This window comes from Pseudophryne corroboree, chromosome 9 (genome assembly GCF_028390025.1).
Source record: "Pseudophryne corroboree isolate aPseCor3 chromosome 9, aPseCor3.hap2, whole genome shotgun sequence".
Classification (NCBI taxonomy): Eukaryota; Metazoa; Chordata; class Amphibia; order Anura; family Myobatrachidae; genus Pseudophryne; species Pseudophryne corroboree.
Genome location: NC_086452.1, coordinates 470,502,556 through 470,512,360, shown reverse-complemented (window position 1 = coordinate 470,512,360; position 9,805 = coordinate 470,502,556). Strand labels below are relative to the sequence as shown.

The 9,805-nt window shown below is 45.0% G+C and overlaps 1 protein-coding gene across 1 annotated transcript; it reads left to right on the top strand.

The window, feature by feature from the left end:
- Positions 1 to 6,943: 6,943 nt before the first annotated feature.
- LOC134958872 (olfactory receptor 5V1-like) lies at positions 6,944 to 7,927 on the top strand. The gene has a single exon (XM_063941574.1). The coding sequence runs from the start codon at positions 6,986 to 6,988 to the stop codon at positions 7,925 to 7,927; it is 942 nt and encodes a 313-aa protein (XP_063797644.1). The 5' UTR covers positions 6,944 to 6,985.
- The last annotated feature ends 1,878 nt before the right edge of the window (positions 7,928 to 9,805 follow it).

Sequence of the window (9,805 nt, the reverse complement as noted above, 5' to 3'; positions counted from 1 at the left end):
GGGCTTTGGGGAGAAAAAATTCTAGTTATGCCACTGGTGAAGAGGACGGGTGGGAGAGTAAAGGGAGATAAGGTCAGAGATGTAGATGGGATAGGAGTGGGTGAGGGCTTTGTAAGTGAGTGTGAGAAGCTTGAAATGGATTCTGAAAGGGAAGGGGAGCCAGTGAAGGGCTTGTAGGAGAGGGGAGGTGGACGTAGTGTGTTTGGTGAGGAAAATGACTGAGGATAGATTGGAGTGGAGAGAGGTGTTTGTCAGGAATGCCAGTCAGGAGGAGATTACAGTAGTCCAGTCTGGAGATGACCAGTGAGTGGATGAGGCTCTTAATAGCTTCCGGGGTGAGAAGGGGTCTGATCCTGCAGATGTGTATGAGATGGAAGCAGCAGGACTGTGAGCGGCAGGACTGTGAGAATAATATTAGTTTATTATAGACTCATAATAATTTTATTGCATGCAAGCTGAGTGATCTATTGCCAAACCCTTAGGATAATACCTGTTTTTATTGTACCACACCACTCCCATCTAGTGGCTGCATGCAATAGTGTCATCTTTAGCCCTGAGACTCAGTATAGTTCTGTATCTCATTCCCTGTAGTGCACTATGGTGTCATATAGTGGCTATAGATAACAATACCCTTACTTCAGTAAGTCCAATTATTCAGAACAATAGGTCAGAAATGGGGTGGCTCCTGGGGTGCGGGGCCTCCTGGACTGCCGTGGCTGGGCGACAACAGGGCATCGCAGCATTACATTTAATTTGGCACTTTCACCGTTTGTTTATTATACATGTTACACATTTTTTTCACTTATATTAATTCACCCCATAACACCCTTTTTTTCTCACCTATCCCTTAATCCTTCTCACTACACATAATTATTCCCTGCGATGCCCTGGGGTTGCTTGGCTGTGGTTTTTTGGGGGGTCCCGTGCCCTAGGTTTGAACCCCTATAGTGTTAGGTACTGCAGCAGAGTGGAGTCCCTTGCCGCAGGGCTGCAGCTTCATGCATTGATCAATTCATAACTAAACTCCACTATTTATTATATGCTAAGCTATATGATATCAGTAATGCTAGAGACAGTGCACCTACAACACCCCCCTTTTCTTCTGTAGAACTACAAGTCTCAGTAGGTAGCACCTCACATTACTGGCAGCTATAGGTGTGCAGTCTAAGGCCCCTCCCTAGCAAACTAAAAGTGTTTTGTATAGACACACCTGAAGGAGTGAGACACCTTCATTCTTAGACTTGCACCCACCCGCACCTGACCCTCATTTATTTTAACTAGGGTACCTAGCATGACTGCACTTGTGAATATGGCACAATTCTAGGTAAGTCCAATTATTCAGAACAATAGGTCAGAAATGGGGTGGCTCCTGGGGTGCGGGGCCTCCTGGACTGCCGTGGCTGGGCGACAACAGGGCATCGCAGCATTACATTTAATTTGGCACTTTCACCGTTTGTTTGTTATACATGTTACACATTTTTTTCACTTATATTAATTCACCCCATAACACCCTTTTTTTCTCATGTTACATCTGCCCACCTGCACTGCACATGGTTTTGTCCAATTGCTAAATTTTTTGGTTTGCTAACAAACCTGAATAACCCCCATATTGCAGATATAGAATCATAACGAATTATTAGTGTAAACAAGCTATTAAAAAAAGCAAAACAAAATGTTAAACATTAATTGTTCAGGGAAAACTGTAATAAATGTATTCACAAAGGGTGCTCCCTGTTGCATAGATGCAGCTTTATATATTTCTTTCATCCTTTATATCTGAGGAATAGGAAGAAACTATCTACACATGCCATGATGCATTCATCTGAAATTCCCATTTATTAAAATAAATAAAATTAAACATTGAATTTAGGACATTTTATACAGTTAAGATTTTAAATATAACATTTTAATTATAATTTTTTACTTAAAGTTATTTTGCAAAAATAGTATTATTATTGATAGCAACCTTATACTTTTTTGTATATAATGTATCTATTTCTCTGATTTTATTATATACTTCTGTATGATATTTTAGGTTTTGGAAGATATTCTGTTATTGTTTTCTTTCTATTTCAGTTCCTGATATTCGGCTAACAAACTATACACATAGAGCCTGATTCATGTTTGTAAGTAAAGCAAAAAAGCAAGTAACATTGGGGGTAATTCCAAGTTGATAGCAGCAGGAATTTTTTTTAGCAGTTGGGCAAAGCCATGTGCACTGCAGGGGAGGCAGATGTAACATGTGCAGAGAGAGTTAGATTTGGGTGTGGTGTGTTTAATCTGCAATCTAGATTGCAGTGTAAAAATAAAGCAGCCAGTATTTACCCTGCACAGACATAAAATAACCCACCCAAATCTAACTCTCTATGCAAATGTTATATCTGCCCCCCCCCCCTGCAGTGCACATGGTTTTGCCCAACTGCTAACACAAATCCTGCTGCGATCAACTTGGAATTACCCCCATTGTGTCTGGGACAGACCACGCTGCCATGCCAGGGGAGCAAATACATTTATAAAATTTCTGTGCAGGGTAAGTACTGGCAGCTTTTGCATGTAGCCCACACATGTTAGACTGCTTTATTATTACACTGCAATTTAGATTTCAGTTTGAGCACCCCCCCATCTAAATCTCTCTGCACATGTTACATCTGCCCCACCTGCACTGCAGTATAGTTTTGCCCAGTTGCTTGCTTTTTTGCTTTACTTACAAACATGAGTACGGCTCATTGTCTTTTGAAACTCTTCTTGAACAAAGTTTCACTAATTGCTATTAATGGTTTGGACAAAGTTGAACAGAGCCTTGTTTAGACATCAGTAGACTCACTGACCAACTGTTTACCTAAAAGTATGTAACAGTATATCAGGGACGTTCAGTCAGGGGAGGCAGTGCCTCCCCTGTGATTAATTATTAAAATAATATAAAGAAGATACTTATGACACATATTCTGTGTCATAAGTATATTCTTTATGTAATTCTAATAATTTTTCTGGTTGAAATGTGTTTGGGAGGCACTGATAGCAGTGCCTCCCAAACATAATGGAAACGGGACTGAGCTGGGGGGCGGGACCAAGCACTGGGCTGTAAAAGCCCATTCAAATAGATAGGTAAAGCGGCATATATACAAGTGCCTTGCTGACAGGGACACCACCCCCATGTCAGCGAGGCACCTGTGATTGGACAGCAGATCCAGTGCGGCGCTGGAGGCGGCGGGTCCCGGCGGCGAGTGGCGCTGGAGGTAGGCGGGAGTGCGGCTCTTCCCCGACCTCCTACGTCTTCCTGCTGATCAAAGCGCCATGGTGTGCGGCTCTCCCCCTCCTTCACCCTCCCGCTGACCGGAGCGGCTCTCTCCAGCAGGTAATGTTTGTGTGTGTTGTGTGTCCAGCCAGCAGCAGCAGGTGTGTGTGGGGGCGGGGGGGGGGGGGGTCGTCCAGCAGCAGAGATAGTGTGTGTTTGTGTGTGTGTCCGTCCAGCAGCAGCAGGTGTGTGTGGGGGCGGGGGGGGGGGGGGGTTGTCCAGCAGCAGAGATAGTGTGTGTTTGTGTGTGTGTCTGTCCAGCAGCAGCAGGTGTGTGTGGGGGCGGGGGGGGGGGGGGGGTCGTCCAGCAGCAGAGATAGTGTGTGTTTGTGTGTGTGTCCGTCCAGCAGCAGCAGGTGTGTGTGGGGGCGGGGGGGGGGGTTGTCCAGCAGCAGAGATAGTGTGTGTCCGTCCAGCAGCAGCAGGTGTGTGGGGGGGGGGGGGGGGGGGGGTTGTCCAGCAGCAGAGATAGTGTGTGTTTGTGTGTGTGTCCGTCCAGCAGCAGCAGGTGTGTGTGGGGGCGGGGGGGGGGGGGGGGGTCGTCCAGCAGCAGAGATAGTGTGTGTTTGTGTGTGTGTCCGTCCAGCAGCAGCAGGTGTGTGTGTGTGTGGGGGGGGTACAGTAGCATCAGAGGTAGTGTTTGTGTGTGTTGTGTGTGTGTCCAGCAGCAGCAGGTGTGTGTGGGGGCGGGGGGGGGGGGTCGTCCAGCAGCAGAGATAGTGTGTGTTTGTGTGTGTGTCCGTCCAGCAGCAGCAGGTGTGTGTGTGTGTGGGGGGGGTACAGTAGCATCAGAGGTAGTGTTTGTGTGTGTTGTGTGTGTGTCCAGCAGCAGCAGGTAGGGGGGGGGGGGTCGTTCAGCAGCAGCAGCAGCAGAGGTAGTGTGTGTGTGTGTCCAGCAGCAGCAGGTGTGTGTGGGGGGGTGTCCAGCAGCAGCAGGTAGGGGGGAGGGGGTGTGTGTGCAGCAGCAGGTAGGGGTGTGTGTGTGTGTGTGTGTGTGTGTGTAGCAGCAGGTAGGGGTGTGTGTGTGTGTGTGTGTGTGTAGCAGCAGGTAGGGGTGTGTGTGTGTGTGTGTGTGCGCAGCAGCAGGTAGGGGTGTGTGTGTGTGTGTGTGTGTGTGTGTGCGCAGCAGCAGGTAGGGGTGTGTGTGTGTGGGTCTCGTGCGACTCTCTCCAGCAGCAGGTAGGGGGGGGGGTGTGTGTCCTACCAGCTCAATATCTTTTCCCCGTATTGAATTAACCCCCAGCCTGCCACGCTGTCACTTGCACCTGTTACACGTGACTTCTGCACGATACCTGCTCTCATAGGTAGCCTATTGGTCCACCGTGGGCACCGTATATACGAACGTATGGGACCCATCACCTCCGATCATTAAACGATGGCACATATGCCTGGAGGTGACAGGTCCTGTACGCTCGTACATACGGTGCCCGTGGTGGAACAATAGGCTACCTATGACAGCAGGTACCGTGCCGAAGAAGTCACGTGTAACAGGAGATGCAGAAGCAACTGACAGCGCAGTAGGCTGAGGATTAATAGAACATACGGGGAAAAGACATCGGGCCGGTAACAGGTTTTACCGCTATATTACTGCTTAGTACATCCCGCCCTCACACACTCTCTCTCTCTCTCAGTTTGTAAGTATAATGTTCATTTTTGCAGGAACCCCTACCCTATTGGATTCTACTGGACAAGTGGACGTGATCGGCGTGGGATGTAGGTAAGTAATCTGTCTCTCATTTTTACAGGTACCCCTATTGGATTCTACTGGACAAGTGGACGTGACCGGCGTGGGATGTAGGTAAGTATGTGTGAGTGTGTAAGTGTGTTTTAATAAATCTTTACTTTCACGGTGTGTGAGTTGTGTTTTTATTTGGGTATTTTTGTTGTTGTAGAATTACAGGTACCAGCAAGCCCGTTATTTCCCCGCATGCTGGTACTTGAGGTTCTCTAAGTACCAGCGAGCGGGGGAGGCTTGATGGGCCTTGTAGTTCCACAACAAAAAACAATATTCTTTTTTTTACACACATGACTATCAGCCCGGCACCCACCGCCCAGGGGTGCTGGGGACAGCCTCGGGCTTCACCCCTGGCCCTTGGGTGCCTGGAGGGGAGGTGACCCCTTGATTTAAGGGGTCCCCACTCCTCCAGGGAACCCCGGCCAGGGGTGACTAGTTGGGGGGGTAATGCCACGGCCGCAGGGACCTACGTAAATGTGTTCCCCGGCTGTGGCATTATGTCCCTGGCTAGTGGAGCCCGGTGCTGGTTTTAAAAATACGGGGGACCCCTACATCTTTTGTTCCCCGTATTTTTGGAACCAGGACCGGACTAAGAGCCCGGTACTGGTTGTCTAAATACGGGGAACCCCTGTCCAATTTTTCCCCAGTATTTAAACAACCAGGACCGGCTCAAAGAGCCCGAGGCTGGTTATACTTAGGAGGGGGGACCTCACGCATTTTTTTTTTTTACATTTTTTTAACCCATTCAGACCCTTCTCCATTAAGTTAATGGAAGCCCTGGACAAAAAATTGCATTCATGTCCTCCTCCCACTTCCTTCCCAGTCCCAAACACTATTTTTATTTATTTTTTCTATAAAAATGTACAATATACAACAAGTATGATGAGCAGGCAGGCAGTGGGCATTGGCGGCATCGGACTGAGATGCAAATTAGTGGCGGAGGGATGGGTCAGTTGATGATGGGCGAGTTTGTAAGCCATTGGCGGTGGCAGCGGGCATTGGCTCGGAGGCGGTAGGGGTCATCGGCAGGATGCAGCGTACATTATGGCTGTAGTGCCTCACCAGCCACTGACCTCACCGCACGCCACTGCAGTATATTGTACTATATTACTTTATTTATTACTTTGTTTCTGTTGATGTACTTTGTAAGGTGCCGCGGCTGTCTTGTGGTGTAATTATAATAATAATAATAATAATAATAATGATGACGAGGACGATGATACAAAAAATAATTATTTTTCTTTCGCCTCTTCCATATTAACAAATGGCAAACTATGCAGCTAATTTGAGTATGACATACATTTGCAATAATTTATTTCTATGCTGGTGCTATGATGTCATAATAAGGTCTGATACGTCTCCTACTTACTGTATATGAGACCATGAGCCATTAATAGACCATTAAACTCAATGCTGATTTTTTAAATCAAACATTTTCCAGGTTAATAATTCACACAAGTAGAAATAAGTTGTCACTAGAACTGTGATGTAATGATCATTTCATGGTGTTCAGCCTTGGCTTTATATATTGAGGAATCCCCATTTAGGTGCAGAGGTTCTCAAAAGCTAGTCGCAGCACTGCATGGCACAGAAGAGAGTTTAAGACAGTAGCCAGCATAGGAGAGATCCCAGGTACTGGTGCTCACTCGCACAGCATTGGAGCCAGCTGCGGGCAGACAGGTGGGTCAGAGACATTGCCCCGGGAGCCGATTGCTGTCTTACTGAAGCAGAACAGCACTACCCATTAAAAAAAAACCTGCTCCTCTGTAACTCTTTGGCGCCCCCTCAAACCCTGCACCTGGGGCACATGCCCCCTTAGGGCCCCCCATCCCCCCCTAGTTGCCACCCTAGAATACATTTTTGCAAACTTGAATGTAGCACCTTTTCTTCTTACTGACCCCATCAGGTTACTCTGTGATGCTTCTGTTGTGGCTGATCCTGAGCCTGCAGGAGGGATGAAGGAATATCTCATAAACTGCACAGTACAAAGAGAATTTCACCTCCTGGCGTTCTCCATCTCTGCAGACCTTCAGCTTCTGCTCTTCATTGGGATCCTGGTAATGTATTTACTGACAGTGCTGGGGAACCTGATTATCACTGGTCTTATATATCTGACCCCACAGCTCCACACTCCTATGTACTATTTCCTGTGTAACCTCTCAGTGCAGGACATCATCTACGTCTCCAGCATCATTCCCAAATTCCTCTCTATCCTGGTAACAGGTGACACCAGAATTGTCTTCCCAGCATGCATCACACAGATGTTCCTCTTTACATTTTGTATTGGTGCAGAGTTTTTACTCCTAACATCTATGGCCTATGACCGCTATGTCGCCATCTGTATTCCTCTGCACTATACAATCATTATGAACAAAAACTTGTGCATTTCACTATTTTCTGTCTCCTGGATTGTTGGATTCTTAAATTCATTACCATATATTGTTCTTATTTCTACTTTATCATTCTGCAATTCCCAAAACATTACTCATTTTTTCTGTGATCCAAAAACCTTGATTGTTCTCTCTAGTGGCGATATAACAGATATTGTGATGCTGGTATCTGTGGAATGTGTATTTTTTGGACTTACACCCTTTGTGCTGATATTAGTCTCTTATATATGTATAATTGCTACTGTCATAAAGATCCGTAGCTCGGCGGGCAGAGTAAAGGCTTTCTCCAGCTGCTCGTCCCATCTCACCATTGTAATATTATTCTGTGGCACGTCCCTCAGCTCCTACTTGATCCCAGAGTCACAGCAATCTCACAAACAAACCAAAATTCTCCCCTTGCTGTACACAGCGGTGGTCCCCATGCTAAACCCTCTCGTTTATACTCTGAGAAACAAGCAGGTCCTGAGAGCCATGGACAACATATTGAAACGATACTTAAAATTTTAAATTGTAATCCCAGAAAGTGAATTTTTTTTTAGCAGTTCTTCACATAGGTGTGTGGGTTTGGCCCTTTATGTGCATGAGACTTAAATACAAGTGCTGACCAGCTAGATACTGGTCCAATATAACAATACATGTATGTGTCTAACTTCAAATGTGCATGTTCATTGCTCAGGCCTATTGGTAAAGTTCCATGGGGAACAGTTAGTGCACTACAAGTACACACATGTGCAGGAAATGGTGATTGTCCAACCAAATTCTCCACTAGCCCGAATGAATGTCTTATAGATCACAATCAGACGATGTTCAATATTTGCCAGTGCCAGCTAACTTGACCTAATTGGGCATCAACATCTCTGTATGTTCCTATGTTCCTTCTTCTGTATAATACACACAATGGTAATGCTCTTAGTCCCTTTAATGGCTCATCACAGGTGTGCGTATAGGAGGGGTTAGTCTAGAGAAGAAAAAAATATATGACACAAATTCTCCCAGCACTCTACAACGGGCCAGCAAAAGAGACATACTGTACATCCTACATAATAATAACTGCTCAGCTACACAATTGACTCTCAATTTAGAAATACACGTGTGACTGAAAGTGGGGTTATTATCATGTAGTGTAGAACCGTCTGAGCAGAGATGCCTTGATGTGGCTGGTGGCTTATCATATATTTTCAAATGTGTAGCTGAGTCCTTTGCATGTTATTATTATGTGGGGTGCATGTGTGTGTGTTGGGTAAAGGTATGACTTGTTTTACTTGTCTAGATTAACCTCTCCCCTACACGCAGCTGTGATGGGCCAATAAATTGGTTATGAACAGCTTCCATTCTGTGTTTCACTGTTCTGAGAGGCATGTGTGTGATCAGTAGCTGTAGGGAATGCTGACACTTGTAGTGCCATATTGGGGGATGTTGGGGTGCCTCCAGATAAGTTGGCTTTCAAGTTAGAAACACATAATTATATGACAAAGAAATGGGCTATTACTATGTAATGTAGGACTACACGAGCAGAGATGTTGTGGCGTGGCTGTTGGCTTAAGTAGAGAAAGACCACCTTTCTGTCAAAGTGACAGGTACCATGCCCCCTTTCTCCTGGGGCACGCCCCCTTTAATATCAAATTATAGTGTTTGATATCGCTTTTATATAAAATGTGATATAAAATTTATAGAGCTCGATATTAAACTGTATTAAAAGATAATTGCTTTGAAAAGAATGTCACATATGACACACACAAAAAAAAGATATATTTTAAAGTAACACAAAATGTTCTTACATTCCAGCAGCTGAAACTTCATGCCATGTCACATATGGTACTATTTAAAAATCATACCATGTCACACATGGTACTGATTTAAAAAGCATATTGATTTTAATGACCGTGTCCATTTTCTTAGATGCACGGAAGCACAAAAGGGTTCTCACATTCCAGCAGTTAAAATTTCATGCCATGTCACAACTGGTACTGATTTAAAAAAGCGTATTGATTTTAATGACCATATAACAAAAGCATCTGGTTATTAATGTAAACATCCAAAATAACAAACACAGTTTCAAAAGTTTTTCAAGCCCATGTGGAATATTTAATAGCAATACTACATAGCCTTTATCTTTTTTATTATGACTTAAAGAGCATTTAGAAAATTCTAATTTATATTATACAGCAGTGCTGGGACATGTTCAGACATGATTCATATATGCATACATATATATGTGCAAAACAAGCTGTACTTATACATTCTCGCACGTTATTTTTGCAGGTGGTTGACCACAACGAGCCATGAGGCACTACATGCCTCTGCGGCATAACTAGTTAAATTGATGGGCGAATATTACAATTCTGCCTTTCCGTTATCTAGGAACTAATGACCTCAATGAGACAT